Raw genomic sequence first — 18,587 nt, 5'->3', positions numbered from 1 at the left:
GAAGGAGAAACAGACATTAAAAGAAGGGGGTGTCTGGAAAGCAAACCAGAGATTAAGAACGGCCGCGAGGAAGCATGACAGAGATGGAGAAGGTCGGCCCAACTCCCACAGAGGACGACTGATATATCGAGGACAACCGCTGGAAGTCATCACAAGTTCAGGCCGCCAGACTGCAACCCTCGCCAAGTGTTAAGAGTGACTTCAACATGACAAATATCCACAATCTGTAACGTGTAACAGCCAGAGAGACACTCGGAGATGAGTTAGCGTAGAGCGAGCTTTGTTGAATCACTTGACCTGCATGATTAGGTCCGTCTTGCTACATATCAATTACCAAAGACCACCTGTCCAGCCTAGCTGAGAAGAAATATGAGCAAACATGAGCCAAAATCTAATCCAGAGACCACAATCTACAAAGTGCAGCAGCAGCTGTATGCTCAGATTTAAACATAAAAATAGTTCCCAGGAGGGAGGGAGGGAGTGTAGAAGAAATGAGATTTTCCAACAAAACCCCCCAATCACCCTGATCTCCTGTATGACAGTCAAATCCAAATAAAGGCAGACAAAAATATCCAGAGGAAACATACAGGCTTTAACAAACGACCAGGATTTGACTGGTGGAATAAAAAATCTTTTTTATGGGATAAAGCTTAGAAAGGTCAGATTCTGTGCCAAATTTCATTCAGTATTTTAAATTTGAAAGCAAAAATGTATGAAATACGAATGTCAGAGAGCAGGGCTTCTTATAAAAAGACAAATATTGACTCAGTTCATCAGTCAAATCCGGCTCAGATAACACTTTAAGAATACTTAGTCTCTAATGCAGGGATGTCAAACTCATTCATAGCAGGGGCCGGATTCTGAATTCAGGTCCAACCAGAGAGCGTAACAGGGTCGAAATTTAACCCTAAACTGTCAACCTTATTTTCAGCAGTAATGAAATATGGAACAAAAAAAAAAAAAAAATTAGCACTGATGAAACATGATTTTGAGATTTAAAAATGTCAAAATTAGAAATTTAAAGGCTCAAAATCTGATATCGAAAGTCAAACTTATTAGTTAAACAGGTTGAAACACAATATTAAAAGTCAAAATAAATTTTTTTAAAGGCAAATATGTGAAATAGAAATTTGAAATCACAAGTTTTATAGGTTAAAATATGGGATAAAATTAAAAATCAGGCATTTTAAAGGTCAAAGTATAAGCTGAGATGTGAAGTCATGGGTTTAAAATGTCCAAGTTTGAGATACAACCTGAAATTCTGAGTATAAATGGAAAAATGTGAGGTAATAAGAGATAAAAGGAAAAATAATGTGTTTAAAAGGTTATCATATGAGATAAAATTTGAAATCATGAGTTAGAAGGTAAAAATAAGAGATATAAGTCAAAATCATGAGTTTTAAATTTTTAATTTTGAGTTTTAAAGGTCACATTTTTAAAGGTTCAAGTCTAAGTTAGGAGTTGAAAAGGTCAAAAAGTGAGATAAAATTCAAAATCATAAATTTAAAAGGTCAAAATATGGCTTAAAATAAAAAAGGTCAAATTTATGAATTGAAAGGTCTAAATATGAAATAAAAAGCCAAAATCAGAAGTATAAGTTGTAATTGTGAGATGCAAAATTGAAAATATTAAATTAAAACACAAATTAGTTTAATTTTCCCACATTCTTGACTTTTTAACTAATTATTTTCCCTTTTTTTTTTTTTAAATTTTGATGAATTAAGGATACTTCAAACCAAAAGAGTTAAAAAGTTACATTGTGACGTCATACTGGTGGGCCAGTTGTAATAAAAATATGATATAATCTTTTGGACCGGGTGTAACTGTACCACGGGCCAGATTTGGCCCCCGGGCCTTGAGTTTGACACCCCTGCTCTAATGAATCAAATCAAAGTCCCTTTACCATGAGTTACAGGTAAGTACAATCGGGCTGCATACTCCTCTCGCTCTTCTTCCTCCTCCTCCTCCTCCTCCTCCTCCTCTGACTCAGGCTCAGCCACGTCGCCTAACAACGGGTTGTCATGAGGATTGGCTGATTGTGGATGTGATTGGTCAATGACAGATGATGGACAGGAGGGGGAGGGCATTGGAGAACCTATAAAAGAACAGAACCAAAAAAAAGAAACAAAAAGGAATGATGAATGTAGAGAATGGATAAAAGTCACAACCACAGCAAACAAAAGCGTAAAATAAAAATAAATGACTGAGTGAGGATGTTCAGTGATGTGATGTGTGACGCTTCATTGGTCAGCGCCAGTTAGAAACGTAAAATGTGACAAATAACAAAACAAAAAACTGCAATTCTCCGAGTGTCCAGTGGTGACTTAACCCGTCTGACTTTACAGACAAAATCAACATGTTTACTCCCTAGTAGCTCATTTTTCTCTCTTCAGCTGTACAGACTGAAAGTTGGTCCATGCTGTTCTCCTGCCACTCACTCTCAAAAGAGAAGCCTTCCAGCCTGCAAGTCTAAGACCAGTAAATAAACCCAGCTATTACAACAAATAAATCATATTCCCAGTGAAATAGTGTGGTTAACAAGTTAATTAGCCTGCTAAAGAATTAGCCTTGGGCACAGACTGTCTAACTGTGATTCTTGGCATTTGCTAATCACTCACTCCTTTCCAGCTACAGCCTCTCGCCCAAAATGCTCTCTTCTGGCTGAATAAAAGCAAAGTGATGATGCCCAAAATGCATAGCCTGAAGCCTTTAATTTACCGTGATAGCTCCATCCACTCATGTACAACATCCAGTGTCATTGTTCCCAAACAGTGCTCCGTAAAACACTGCCGCTGCCCCTCTTTCTGTGCAGACTGTCACGGACCTTCCTCCTCATCCCTCCCAGCTGCTTCCCTTCACTCTCCACAAGGACAGAACTCGATTAACTCCCACATTGCATCTTCACCGCTGCTGATTTGTGAATGAAGAAGAACTTGGTCTGATTTGCTGAACAGTGTGAGTATTTGTTGTGCGTCTGTGAGACCAAACTCACCAGCAGAGGAGGCAAAATCAATTGTGTATCGATGTGGTAACCTTGGCATTTAGTGACTTCTGAATGCTAAATGGCTCTCTTTCTCTCTACATATATGTGTGTTCTGTTTGGGAGGTTTTGTGTGTGTTTTGCTCAGACAGATAACTCTGACCAGCCTTGCATTCCATACAAATGTGCAGCTACAAAAGAAAGAAATTAGCCGTTGAAAAGCAAAGGAATGAGAGAGAAACACATTGCATTAACAGCTCTCTCTGTGGTGGCTGGCTTTACAGATAAAAATGTGTTAGGACTCCATCTAAATCTCTTGAGCTTACACATTTGCAAGCAAGCAGGGAGAAATTGAAATACAAAAATCAATGTTAGGTCATTTGCAGGAAAAGAATTGCAATTTAGTTTGGTAAAGCTGCAGCGAAGAATGCCACACTGAACTCTTTCACACTGCCCTTCACTTGAAAACACATAATATCTGGCATTATCTTTCAGATAGGAAAAACAACATCACTTCTATAAGTCACCTTGTGAATAAAATCACATACTTTCCTCTGGATATGGAATTACTCCATGTTTAGATGATTTTTAATAACAACTGTCGTGATTTAGATGTGTAAAAATGCTCTTAAATAAACACCAGACCAGTAGTTGATGGTGCAGTTTTTAATGAAACACAATGTGCAACAGGGTTGGATATTTCCCGCAACCAGTTGGTATGATATGTACCACACTGATTATGGATGATAACCATGTCTTACACATTTCATTGCAGATAATTATGCAGATTTAGATCAGATTTCCCCATTCTGACTAAAAAAAGCAAAGGCCTCATTATCTGACTCAGTGTTACACAACCCTGCTCAACCAAAGAGCCAAATTGTTGAAAAATACCTTTGCAAGAGCCACAATGTAAGTGGTGAAAAGTTGCAAAAATGGTTTCAAGTAGCAATAAAAATAAGTTAAATGGGCCAAAATGGTCCTAACTGGCAAAAACGGGGCAAAGAAATGAGAGAAAAGTGACTAAAATGAGCAAAAAGGTGTCAAGAGTGGCAAAAATGTTGAAAAATAAGAAAAAAAAGTGGTATTTAATAGCAAAAGGTAGCTGAAATGGGCAGAAAAATGGTGAAAAGTGAAAAAAATTGGATAAAAGTGGCTAAAAGAAGTTGCAAAAATAGGAAACAAGTGGTTTTTAATTGCAAAGGGTAGCTTAAATGGGCAAAAAGTGGTGAAAAAATGGTGGAAAGGGGCAAAAATGGGACAGAAGTGGCAAAAATGGGCAAAAAATGGAAAACAGGGGTACTTAATGGCAAAAGGTAGCGTAAAATGGACGAAAAGTGGTGAAAAATGGTGGAAAGGGGCAACAATGGGACAATCATGTTTGACAGTTAAAGCCTTCTGTATAAGTCTGGGAAACAACCTGATTAATATGATTAACTTCTTAGGTCAAAGTTTCCCTTTTCTGAGGTTTCTGGGGGAATAATATTTCAAATTTAGACATTAAAGATCCACAATTAATCACAAAAGAGCCACACATTCAGTAACACTGATCTGATGGCTTCAAAGATTATCTTGCTAGATTTTCTGGTGCGTGATGCTTTAAGAGGGATTGTTCCCTCTCTGATCTGCTGGAAGGACGATCAGAGCAGCTCCAACTTTAGATTCTGTTGAACACCAAGGACAGCAGAGTGGGCGTGAGCAGGATTGCCAACCGGAATGGAGCAATAGCCAGTTAGGAAGCAAGCTGACTGAAGGAGGATGCACAACAAACACAGCCATGGCAATGACTGTAAACAGAAAGCCCGAAATGGTGAAGCAACTTCCTGAGTTGTGGCAACAACACAACTGTTTATACAAATTTCCCTGGAAAACATACCACAATCCAACTAACAGCGAGAGGAGTCAGATGTCCACTTTAAAGTTGCGTAATCCTGACACACCAGACGGACTGTTTGAAATACCCACTGCATGGGTTACATTTCACATCCATCTGGAAACCTCCCATACAAAGTGGTTGGGAGGAGCAGGACTTATGTCTGTCAGAGCATCAAGTAACCTGAGCCAAGCAGGAACTGTTGTGGTTTTCCAGTGGTGGAGCTTGTTGGTTTATAACTCTAACGCCCAGATCTGATTTTTTTTAAAAATCACAGTTACATTGCATACATTACAGCCTGTCCCTGCCCCAAACCAATGACAGGTGGGTTTGAAGAAGAGCAATGTGTGGAGCCTCACTCTGAAAACATCAGGTAAGATTGTCTGACGTGTACCAGGCTTAAGACAGCTTATCTTTACTGAGGAGAATAAAAGCAAAGGCTCCTCCAACTTTAAACACTTAAAATTCATCTCCCTAGACAACCTAGAAGTAAATTAAAATTTTCTGCTTTTACTCCCCGAGCTATTAAGAAATGCAAATTGAAATATTGTTTAATTTTTAGAACTTAAATGGCTCTCTGTGTTGCCTCCCTTCCCTTCTTGTGATACAACAAAAATAGTTTTCTTTTCCCTTGACTATAAATCCGCTTGTATTTGCAGGAAAGTCTTATTTACATCTCCATACAATCTAACAATTGACTTTTATATAATGAGTCTGTAAGTGGGAATTGTGACTCACACCCTTTAAGCAGCTGCCTGAATCCTTGATCAAATATGATATGGGGGTACCAGTCTTTATCAATAAGGCATAAAAGCACAAGTGATCTTCAAGGTCCTTTTAGGAGTGGATAAATATTTTGACTTGCTGGTCGGGACGATTGAAACACTCCCCCTGTGTGGTGAGCCTAGATGTTGTAGCTAGCTGCCGATTAGGATGGTGTGTTGTGTAGTTAAAAGTTGGTTGTGTTGCTGCAGTATTTTACCTTGTTTTTTTTGCAGCTTGCATATTGCATGACTCAGGTCCTACTCTCAACTTTCTGGTGTTTGTAGAAACCCAAAATGCTCTGACATCTTTGCTTTATGTTTAGCTGGGGGTGGAAAATTAGTCAACCATGCTTGTTTACTCTGATTTCAAACATGCACTGCATTATGGGATAGCTTTCCGTGGCTGAGCAGCTGCAAGCCTCACATCCCCAAGTTCAATGCCAGGTGTTGCATGGAGTGGTGTAAAGAGCACTGACATTGGGAGAGCGTTGAGGCCCATTTATGCTCAACGTTAAATATGAATCTGGATGCGGAGGGAGCCTTCTGTCCGTGCTCCGTCCATAAAGCTTACGGACATGGGCCAAATGGAGCAGTACCACCAGAAACTGTGGGGGCAGTGTTGCTGTCACTACCCGATACGTAGCTCTAGTGGGACACGAAGAAGAAATAACAATTACGGAACTTTCTGAGGAAAAGTTATGCGAGTTGGCCTCCTACAATGCTGCCTCCTTTTTTGTCTTTTATGCAAGAGGTACATTATCAATACCTCCTCCACAGTCGCCATGTTTGTTTTTAAGTTTGTTGTTATAAACTTTTGACTCTGGGCTGTCCCCCCCGGTGGATGTATTGGTTAACACCCATGCCAACGTAAAGGATGCATGGAAGTATGTGAGCAGTGACGGTAACATTGTTTGAAAACGACGTATACATTTTTGTACGTAATGGGGGTATAAATGGGCCTTTACCTGTCTGACTGTGAAGTTTGGTGAAGGAGGGATAATGGTTATGGGGCTGTTTTTTTTTAGGGTTTGGGCTAGACCAGTGAAGGCCAATCTTAATACTTCAGCATACCAAGACATTTTGGACAATGCTATGCTTCCAACTTTGTGGCAACAGTTTGGGGTAGGGCCAAAGCTAGCATTGGCGAGTACTTAGCGATAGTACTCTCACCGTCAGCTTTGACTTTCAAACAATGTTTTGGAGCTGTAAAGGAAAACATTTTTCATCATGTTAGCACAATATCTGATGGCAACATCTGTGCTACTTTCTATTATAACCTACAATAACTGCAGAGCATCTAACAGCATTAATCTATGAAGTTCACTAATGGGGTTTAGTAGACGTAAAACCTGTAAGTAGCAGCTGAGACTATCAACTTCTCTTTTTATTGTGCAATAATAGAGAGCTGTTTTTTTTCCTGCAGGAGGCATTTGTATGAGTGTCTAACGTTTCATTAATGCCATGAATTGACTGGAACTGTAATGCATGTGGAAAAAGCGTCTATTATGAGAGGACTCCCATATTGTCAGTTTATACAGCGTTTTTCATAACTTTCCGTTCAGGCACCCAAACAGCCAAGAAGCAAAATCTGTCACAGTTTCTGGCTCACATAGTCATGTAAACATAGTTTTGAACTTGCATGCACAAACACATGCAATGTTGTCCCTTCCAGAGATAAACCTTAAACTCCCTCGTCACGTATTTGGGGGTTTTCAGTTTTGGGTTGAACTAAAGTCCAGCGGCTTGATGGAAACAGATGCAAAAAAACAAGACTGGAATCTGAGTTTGATTATTTACTAGAATGCCTCTTGGCTTGTTCCTTCCACTGAGATAGAAAATCACATGCATGTTGGCATTTTCTATTAAAAACCCAACCCCCACTTCCTCCCCAAGAGTGACGCTGTGGATGGAGAAAAAAAGCCCATTGGCTTCTGCAGGGGAAACAGGAACAACACAGGATTAGTGCTGCATGTGGGCAATATTAAACAGCAGATACGCTCCACTGGTTTCACTCCAAAATTTGTGCAAAACTGATCAGGCTGCAGTGGTTGTGTGTGGAAAGCTCCATCACCTGGACCCATCCTCCTGAGACATTTAAATTAGCTTCCACATAGGAAGGTCTGAATCTGCTTTGTGTTTCATTTACATGATAAAAAAAAAAAAAGCTGCATTTCCTGGGGCAGTTTTATTATTAAAACCTGCACTGAGAGGCCTTTCTACCCCGACAGGAAAATATACCTGGGGCAAACATAAGTTATACATGATCTTATGCTTTTAATTTCTTACTGAAATATCAAACATTTCACTCACACCTGTGAATACTGTAACATGCAGCAGCTTATTTTGAAGAAAATCAACAAATTGACCAGTGAAGCTGTTAGCTCGGATGTGGCTTCAGTGACAGTTTTTTTTTCTTTTCTTTTCTTTTTTTTTTTTTTTTTTTTATCAAAACAGCATTTCTTTATTGAAAGAGAAGCAAAGAGACACACTGAAGTAGGGGTGTCAAACTCAATCACAGCAGAGGCCGGATTCTGAATTTTTGGTCTAACCTGAGGGCCTAACAGAGTCAATATTTAACCACTGAGTGTCAACCTAAATGATTCTGAGCTTAAAAGGTCTCAAAACTCAACATCTATGATAGTCAAGTCAAACTGAGATATAATATTGAAACCATGATTTTTAACAGTCAATATGAGATGGAATTTCAAATTCATGAGTTTTAAAAGCCAAAACATGAAATAGAATTAAAAGTCATGAGTTATAAAAGTCAAAATATGAGATAAAAGTGAAAGTTAGGAGTTGAAATGGTCAGCAAAACTGAGAAAGAATTCAAAATCATGTTATTTAACAATCAAAATATGAGATGAAATTTCAAATTCATGAGTTTTAAAAGTCAAAATATGAAATAGCATTAAAAATCACAAATTTTAAAGGTAAAAAATGGGATAAAAGGCAAAGTTATGAGTTTTAAAAGGTTAAAACATGAGATAAAAGTCAAAATCATGACTTTAAAAGGTCAAAACATGTGATTAAAGTCAAAATCGTGACTTTCAAAGGTCAAAACATGAGATAAAAGTCAAAGTCATGACTTTCAAAGGTCAAAACATGTGATTAAAGTCAAAATTGTGACTTTCAAAGGTCAAAACATGAGATAAAAGTCAAAATCATGACTTTCAAAGGTGAAAACATGAGCTAAAACTCAAAATTATGACTTTAAAGGGTCACAACATGAGATAAATGTCAAAATCATGCCTTTAGAAGGTCAAAAACATGAGATAAAACTCAAAATCATGGCTTTCAAAGGTCAAAACATGAGATAAAAGTCAAAATCACGACTTTAAAAGGTCAAAATAGGGTTTAAAATGTCAAATTATGAATCTAAAAGGTTAAGATATAAAATAAAAAGTCAAAACCATAACTTTTAGTCATAGTTGTGAAATGCAAAATTGAAAATATAAAGACAACACAAATGTCTCCTGCGTTACTGACTTTGTATCAGATTATCTCCAGTGTTTACGTTTTCTCATCTTTATGACTCAATGAGGATATTATAAATCATCAAGCTTAAGTTTACATTTTTATACTGGACAAAATCTGCAGACCTCATACTGGTGGGCCAGTTCTAACAAAAATATCATACGATCTGGTGGGCCGGGTATAACTGCACCATGGTTTGGATTTGGTCCACGGGCCTTGAGTTTGACACCCCTGCACTTAAGCCTGTCTTTGCAGATAAGATCGTTGAATACTCTAACCTCTGCAAATTTTAATCGCAATTCATTCTAAACTAAACTCCAAATTTGAATATTCAATTTGCTGCAAATTTGGTCAATTTTTCTGCAACAAAAGCAAACTCTTATCATAGTAGAGCCTCGTAGTCTCACACTCCAGTGAGTTCCAGCTGTTTGGAAGCTTATTTTCGTCCACCTTGGTGGAGTTTGGGGAAAAGAAATCTCTGGGTTGTCATTCTTTGTTTGCGCCTGCTCTCAGTCAATCTCCATATCAAAGATGCTCTGCCAGGAAATATTGTACCAGGGATTACAAGGAGAGAGAAGGTGAGACTGAAATATGACTTTAAGGCCTGAAGAGATCCCCAAACCTATCACTGTAACTCCTCAAACTCTGCAGGTATGTGTGCTAAAAACTGGGTCACAGGCAGACATTATGACTGTCAAAAGGTCGGATGGAGCCGTCCAGCGTGCCCCACAGGGACGCGGTTTAAATCTCTGCTATGATTGCCTAGGAGCTTGTTGTTCTGGCTCAAGACAATATTCTTTTAAGGCTCTGATCAATGGAGTAAAAATAACTCGGGATGAAATACTCAGTCTGTCAAATGGCGAGGTGCCTCCTGGCTTCTCCCCACAGTGCCTGAGAGAGGAGAGTTATGCTGCTTTCACATCCCCGGGGAGCAACCCGGCAGAACAACTTGGCGCTTCAGAGACTTGGATGTGTTCGAGTGTCTGAAGTGAAGCCACTGAGACTCCAGGAATGACAAGTTTAGCAGACTCTGCTCCTGATTTACTTCTATTTTACACTCCACATAGATGATAGTGTGACACATTTGCATTGCATTTTGAAAGACAAGGACAAGGTGTGAATGTGACTCAGAATACTTAGAAACTAATCATAGAAAATAGATACGGTGATCAGTATTTAAATAACCCCAAATGAAACCTGCAGACTGTAGCTCAGGAATTTTACTGCAGAATCAAACACGGCGTCCCACCCTCCTCCCCCTCCTCCCCAAAGACTCTACTCCACTTCAGATGTGCCTGAGGGGAGGAGGATGAAGACGAGAAGAGCCTCTTGACATTTTTCATCCTCGATTCCTTTCCTTGCACGAGGCTTAGTAGCTCCCTTCTAATCAGGCAGTTCTCATTCACTGTTCATACTTACTTGAACAGTGAGTAATGCACTTTAATTGTATGCATTCATGGTCTGCAGGAGATATGCTACATTTTCAACTTTCTCCAATGTGAGACCACTTCCAATTTAAAGAGTAACTCAACCCTCAGACCACTTTTTTCTGACTAAACCTTTCTGTATGGGTATATGGTTGTACTTCTGGTCCAAATCTTGACATTTAAGGACAAACTGGTTAAATTCTTAAGTTTGCACAAGACTGCAGTTTGCAGCTTGAAGCCTGGCGAGCGCACTGAGCTCAACAGTTACCACCTTCTTCAGTTGTAGCAGCCAACAGAGCTCAGCAGTGCTGATCTGGAAGTAAAACTCCCATGCATTTCCCCGTAGCTGATTTCAGCCATAATATCAGAAACATCTGAGACTAACCATGAGCTACCGGAGAGTGAAATGGGGGTATAACCTGCTGCAGAAGACAAATTTGCAAACTATTTTCAAGAAAACCTAGCTTATTTGTGATCTTAGGTAAAAAATACTACAATACCCACAATCCTAGAGTAGCACAGTGATGTTTCTGATAATGACAATACATGCTGACATAGTATGAAGCATATCACGACGTTATAATTTTAAAAATCAAACATTACAATAAAAACAAGTGTTAAAAAAAGGAGACAGGAGGTGGCTGACATACGCTAGGATAAATACAATTCTTTCTACTGTGATTGAGTTTGACACCCCTGCGCTAACGGCTCAAATCCCTATACTGAAAACTTGGGTTGAGCTTACATGCCATCCATCCTTCAGAGCTAAAGGATTTCACAGCTGCATAATATTGATTGTAGTTAAGAAATTGTATATATTTTGTCCTTAAATGCTAAAATTTCTGTCAGACAAGCATAGGGGAGTCTCTATTTATAGATGTAGTTCTTTTTATTTGGTATAGAGATTTATACCAAGCTCCTTTTTTAACGACTCTAAGAAAGAGGAAAAGCCCACACCTGTGCTCTTCCTGCCCACCTCTCCTCTCTCCTCCAGATGGATTTTCAGGAATTAAGACATCCTTCAAGACGGCACGCTGCGATCAGGTCACAGGCAGGAGAACAGAGGAGGGAGCAGACGAGGAGGCGCACGATAGGAGAAAGACAAAAGCAGAGGGGGAGCGGAGCAGGTGCCAGGAGATGATAGATGATAAAGACGGAGGGCAGAAAGAGAACAGATGGAAAATGAAGACAAGAACGCATACAGAGGAGAGCAGAGAGGTTGCATACAGGATGGCTCTTACCAATGATTTATTATCCACTTTAGAAAGACGATTTTATTCAGAGAATGCAAACCACAAATTGGTGTCAACATGAGGGAACGATGTTAAAAAAGAGGCTAATATTAAGTAAGTGCAGAAGGTAACTGTAAGACATGTGGCTGGAAGTTTCTGGAGTTTCTTGGCATTTAAATGTCACTTACTGTTGTAATGAGTGCCCCTTTGCTTCTAGGTATAGGTGTATGATCTTAGAAAGGCAGAACATTTGTGTCTGCTGGAGCTCAAGTCTTTCTGTCACCATGGATGAATGCTGATGGCAATTATTTTCATATGAAGTCACAAGAAATAAAGAATCAATCAATCGAGTTTCTGTAATGTGACGACATTTTAAGCCTTGGCACAGAAACCTATCCTTGCTCACCCAGTCTCCATTGTCTCAGTCCTTTCCTGAAGACACCTACGCTCTTTCTGTGCTAGCATAGCACGCTGCTTTAATTTAGGGAGCATCTTAAGAGAGAAGCAATCAGCCAAGTGGCTTTGTATTTCTATTTGTGCGATAATTGTTTAATTCCTTGAGGAGTGTTTCTATTTGACAAATAGTCTGCAGATAGAAGGGAATCACTGCTGAACCAAAGAAAAGCAGCAAAGCTAAAAATTGCTCTGGTCTGTTTTTCCTCCAATCAATTGCAACAAAACAAACTTATCAAAATGCAAAAAGAGCAAGAAAGCGTTCTGTTTCATGAGTTTGACAAAGGCTGGCTGCACACTCCACGATTGTTGAATCCAGAAAAGGTGAAACCACAAACATAAGGACATATTCTAGTCATTTATAATATTATAATCCTCTGAGACCACACACCTGTCCTATGTAGTTACTATTTCTCAGTGGGAGTTCCATACTCAAGATCTCACAGAAACTTGCATGAGCAATTGTGAGCTCAGAGGAAAAACAAACATGGAGGACGATCAACATCTTGAGCTGACTGGCCTTCCTACTTTGGTTTACTTCTTCAATATTTTACTTGACTTAAACCCAAAACACATCGGCACCAGATCGTTGTGTCACGTAATTTGCCGTCCCCTACACACTCCAAAAGCAGCAAATCAAGAGTCAAACTCCCCACCAGCCACTGCATGGCCGGGTCTTGATGCCAAGGCCAAAAGCCCTCTGAGGGACCACCTCTCTGCCTCACTGGGTAAGTGAAGAAACAATAGAAGCAGTGGTTTACCAGCAGCCTCCGGTTTAGTCTGCACCTCAAACAAAAGATGCGCTACATTACTTTTTCTGTGCTCTCAAAAAGAGCTGCCACTACAACAGCTGAGGTGAACAAACCCGCTGTTGTCTCAGGGAAACACTCTGCCAGCTGTGGCCGAGGGCGCCGCTGCTCGTCCCCTGGTAGGGGTCGGTTTGTTGACAGAAAATAGCCGTGATCATTTTGATGCATTTCAGATGGTGCTGGTTTGTTTTGGGCTTTAGAGCAAACTTTTGTTTGTGTTCACTGTCATGGTCATGAGCTGTAAAAGCACTCAACATCCAGTCAGTGGCCCTTTGTGGTTTGCTTGTTGTCACTGACTATTACAGGTACTGGAGGCAGCACAATCTGGGGTCAAAATAACCAACAAACCTCAGAATTATTTGGACAAATGCTTGGGTGAAGCAAGCCACGTATCAGGGCTACACGGTGCTGTTGCCTCACAGACATGGCTGCTATGTTGCATTTGTATGTTCACTTCATGCATGTGAGTGAACTCAGGCTTCCTCCCACAGTCCGAAAAACATACCCTTATGTTCATAACTCTATGTCACTTTTACCCAACCCAGCTCAACCAAAGAGCCAAATTGTTGAAAAATCCCATCGCAAGAGCCACAATCTAAATGGTGAAAGTGACTAAAGTGGGCAAAAAAGCTGTAAAAAGATGGGAGAATGGGGTAAAAGTGGCATTTAATGGCAAAAGGCAGCTGAAATGGGTGAACAGTTGTAAAGATGCAGGATAAAAGTGGCTAAAACTTATGAAAAAGGGCAAAAGTGTGATGCAAAAACTGGTAAAAGAGGCTAAAAGAAGTGTTAAAAATATGCTTAAAGCAGCAGAAATGGATTAAAAGTGGCAAAAAATGGGGGGAAAGGGGCAAAATAGCCATAGCATGGAAAAAAAACTGGGAGAAAAGTGGCAAAAATGGGTGCAAAGTCACAAAAAATTGAGTTACAGGTGGTCAAAAAGATACACAAAATGAGAGAAAAGTGACTAAAATGGGAAATAAAAAAAAAGCTGCAGGTGGGAAAATTGGGTAAATGTGGCAATTAAAAGCTGAAATGGGCAAAAAATTGCAAAGAAGCAGGATAAAAGTGGCTAACAAAAAGTGTGATGCAAAAATGGTCAAAAAGTGTCTAAAAAGGGGTATATATATGCTAAAAGCAGCAGAAATGGATTAAACAAGAGGGTCTGGCTGCAGCCCTCGAGCAAACCTCTATGCTGGGGCTTTTGGCTGGACTGTGCAGTAGCAAACGCCGTCTACGCTATTAAAACCCGACTGCTTCGGTTTAGGCGTTTAAATCCGACTGGTTAGCTTAGGCATTAAAATCTGACTGGTTAGATTTAGGCTCAGCCTGTCAGCAAGCGGATAGAGCTGAAATTTCGTCGCGGGTAATATACGTCACGCCCCAGCGTAGAGGTCCGCCGGCTCGGGAAATATACGTAATGCCCCAGCGTAGAGATCCATGGCTTGGTCAATGTACGTCACACCCCAGCGATGAGGTTTCGCTCCACCGTAGAGGTCTCCAGCTGAATGCCCGTAGAGGTTTGCCCGAGGGCTGCAGCCAGATGCCTCTTGGATTAAAAGTGGAAAAAAATGTAAGAAAAAGGGACTAAAAGATTACAAATGAGGCCAATGGAAATACACAGAGAAAAAAAAAAGGTTGACAATTAAGTTTGACCATTAAGACTTCTGTATAAGTGTGGGAAACAAACTGATTAATGTGACTTATAATGGATAATTTCTGAGGTCAAAGTTTAACAGAATAATATTTCAAATTAAGACATAAAAGAGAGAAATCATCACAAAAGAGCCACACGTTGAGTGTCACTGCTCTAAGTTGACCAGAGGTGATTTTAACTGGCTGTATCTCTTGGTAAGCTTTTTGGTTACTTGACAGGAAAGCTAAAGAGAGAAGGCAATATGGGGAAGGACAGTGCACCAGGATGGGTATTTGATCCTTCGTTCAGTGGGTTTAGGACTCAAGTGTCTGTGAATGTGTGCCTGCTCTACAAACTGAGCTGAACATGCACCCACAATCTGGTTTTTCCTCCTGTAAATGAAAAGCCTTGAAAACTTGTCATTACTGCAGTGTTTGTTGCTTCAGCAGCGAGCCGTGCTGGAGAAGTTTGTCAGACAGAAACATTAGGAGTCAGACGGTGACTCCAGAGGCAACTTGTGTACTTTAGCGACGACTGGTTTCTGTCGTCTCGATGGAAAAATCTGCAGAGCTCTTTAACCCGGCAGCCTTGTCACGCAACACGAGTGCAACCTTAGATCTCACCCAGCTGCTGCTGCGGAGAGCCACTGTGTGTTTGTGTGTATGTTGTGAACACCTGGCTCCTTCAGCGCCTCCTCATTCTTCATCCCTGCTTGGCTTAGTTTTGGCAGACACAGGTATCTCCCTCGGTATTCTCTCGACCCTCTCTCTCCTCTACTTTTCATCTCTCCTCCTGTTTGCCTGACGACTCGCTCGCCCCCGGCTGTGTGGCACAGTAGGTGTGCTTTACTTTGTTTGGTAAAGTTTCCCCGACAGATCAATAACAGCAAAATTTACATTTTAATGCAGACAAGTTCCTAAATCCTGACAGTAATTGCTTTTTAAACTCTCCCTGAACAAATTAAAGACAAAAGAGGAAGACATTACACTAATTTAGGATTCATTACACTAAAAAAAAAAAACAACAAAGAAGATGAACAGTGCTCAGGTTTTCTTCTTTGGCAATAACAGAGTCTAGAGGACTGATGATTATCATTTAAACACCTGCTCAAATATTATCACTGCAAAGCTTTAACATGGGTTTAAAATCTACTCCACATTTGGCTAATGCGACTGTGTTTCCAGTCAGATCTGCTTACAAATACAATGTTGACAACACTGAATCTCAGGTCAGTCTCACCAAACAGTCTCTATAGTCCAAAGACATCTTTGGCTGACTATTTTCCTCTAGTCAGTGAAAAATCACCCTCAGCTGGCTTGGATCAGGAGATTTTATTGTCAAAAAGACAAGTCTAAAAAGACATTTCTCCTCCACCATTGTTGTTGACAGAGCTGACATTAAAAGTCCCGCCTCATGTTGATTTTAATTGGTCAGTGAGGGAAAGATCATGCTTGTCGTTGCACTGAGGACACTGAGCATGGAGAACGCTCAACTGCATTGATTTTATAGAAAATTAGCCCAAAAACTGGTGCAATGGACCACAGGTGGTTTTATAATGTGAAGACCCCAAACAAAGGCCTACATTTATATAGTTCAACTGATCTAAGGACATTTTTGAGTGTCTCCTCTAGGGACTTTTAGGGATAATCATCCTTATTCACTCTTGGCCAGTATTAATTTCGTCAACTAAAACTATGACTAAAAATTTAATTGACAGCCTCTTTTCTATGACAAAAACTAGACTAAGACTAACAAAAATAGATTTGTGATGACTAAAACTGACAAAAACTAAGTTTAGTTTTCATCAAGATGACTAAAACTAGACTAAAATGTCACATAGTTTTTGGTGGACATTCGAAATCCGTGATATTTCTCCACTTTGGGTAAATCTGTCAAAAAACAATGCAGCTGTTTCTCTTCTGCCACTCAGCTGTAGAAAGCAGGGACCCCAGGTTTAGCAGACTGCAGAGAACATACTACCATGATTTGGTACCAGATTTTGGCAAGTGAATAAATGCTCCGACTAAAAGTGGAAAAACTTAAATGTGAGGACTTTTGGACTGAAACTAGACTAAATTGTTTTGAGTTTTCGTTGAGTAAAACTAGACTAAAACTAAAAAGGATAGAAATGACTAAAATGTGACTAAAACTAAAAAGCATTTTATTTAAAGACTAAAACCAAGACTAAAATTAAAACTAGATGCCAAAATTAACACGCTCTCAGCTCCTTACTGACTGCCATAAATGTGTCTTAAACATTAAGAGTAATTTTAGATGCATACCTCATAACTGATGCACATCTATGACTTTGTCTTGAGGCTCCTTGAAGCCCAAGCAAGCTGGCATTTCACCTTTTACTATCTCTACTTTAATTTATTCATTTTTTTTTACTTTTTCATAACCAGCCGTGGACTCAGGCCCTATAATGGGCAACTGCTTTTTGACTTCTTGTCTATATTGTCAATTAAGATGAACATATATGAACAGTACCCAAGACTGGAGGCCACCCTAGAGGTAGTGAAAGCATCGTGTTCAATTGAACATTTTTACTGTTTTTTTTTGTACACATTACTTTTGTTTAAGCACAAATATCACCTAATATTGATAGTTTTACTGCAACTGAATTCATTTTAGGATACTTTTTTGCAATAATGGATAAAATATACTAATTGGAGTCATTTTCATTTATTCCCGACGTTTGGAAGCATCCCATGGGTACCAAACCCCACTGATATAGTTTACCAAATTCAATTGAGTGACAATGGTCTGGCTTTTTTTCAATTAAACTGAAGTTTTGTTTTGTCAGCATTTTTTAAATAAATTAAAACAATTTTTTCAGATATAATAAGGTCAGTTTTTTTTAGAGCGATTAACAACATTGCAAACTATCACTACATAAAGACTTCAGTGTCAAAGAGTTTAATTTTCTTTTTTATCAAATCTTCAAACCAATTAAAAAGAGCAGTAGTTTTAAATCACATAACACCAGAGTTGCTGGTCTACCACTGCCTTTGTTTGTCCATGTTATTGTGTAACTTTGCTGATTTGATGGTTAATCAGAGGTTTAGTTTGGGGCTGGAGTTGATGCACTGATGGCAGAGAGTAATCGGGGTCTATCACAAGTAAGCAGCACAAACATGAATGAGGTACAGCAACAGAACGGCAGCTTCCAGAAGCAGTAGCCACTTTCTTATGCAGCCGTCTAAGGGGTAATTTCCAGTTTTTCCCTTGTAATAATTCACACGTTGTGTTGTTGTCCTGCTGGTTCTGTCACATCAGCCGCTACCAAAATATGCGTCATACTCAAATTATATCAATTAAAGACCAGGTTCTCATCTATAAAATACATGCAATAAAGGATGAATCCTGTTTAATTCATTCAGACGAAGGCTGTCAAATTTAATGCTTTAATCCTGATGCAAATATGATCCAAAATATATCAGTGCATTACTTTTTATTGCATTTTTAATAGCATTAATTGCATTTGTTATCGTCCCTTTTGGCACACTTAAGTGAAGCCATGTCAGCATCTACCTGCGGCCACAGTGATGTAAATAACTCCACCACTCCTCTGTAATGGCTTGTTTCACTTTAAAACTTCACAGACAGCTCAGACTATGTTTTACTATTCCCATCCTTTTCAATCCATGACACGTTCCTACTCCCACTTCTATAACCTACTATCTATGTGAGGTTCCTATTTTCTCTCAAAATAAAAGGAGCTCTGTATCCAAGCAAGAAATTAACTACTCCTAGTAAGAAAGGGCAAAAATCAAATAAGAAAAAACAATTGTTGTAATGCCAAAAAGTAGAATTTCAAAAAGGAGATTAACTGCAATTAACTTTAGAAATTATGAGGTCAATCACAATTAAAATATTTAACCCAAGGACAGCCTTTATTTCGATAGCTCAGTGCACATATTGCATCTTTGCCAT

At 39.4% G+C, this 18,587-nt stretch overlaps 1 protein-coding gene across 2 annotated transcripts in view; it reads right to left on the bottom strand.

Moving 5' to 3' along the window:
* The window catches only part of tenm3 (teneurin transmembrane protein 3), a 366,938-nt gene that overhangs the window by 272,391 nt on the left and 75,960 nt on the right, over positions 1–18,587 (bottom strand). For both annotated transcript variants that reach the window (XM_041784623.1, XM_041784625.1), the window contains exon 2: positions 1,904–2,095. In XM_041784623.1, the coding sequence (XP_041640557.1) occupies positions 1,904–2,087 (184 nt within the window). In that variant the 5' untranslated portion in view covers positions 2,088–2,095. The remainder of the gene's footprint in view (positions 1–1,903; positions 2,096–18,587) is intronic.

Source organism: Cheilinus undulatus, linkage group 4 (assembly GCF_018320785.1).
Source record: "Cheilinus undulatus linkage group 4, ASM1832078v1, whole genome shotgun sequence".
NCBI classification, from domain to species: domain Eukaryota; kingdom Metazoa; phylum Chordata; class Actinopteri; order Labriformes; family Labridae; genus Cheilinus; species Cheilinus undulatus.
The sequence above is the reverse complement of the archived record's forward strand: the minus strand, read 5'-3'. Positions and strand labels throughout refer to the sequence as shown.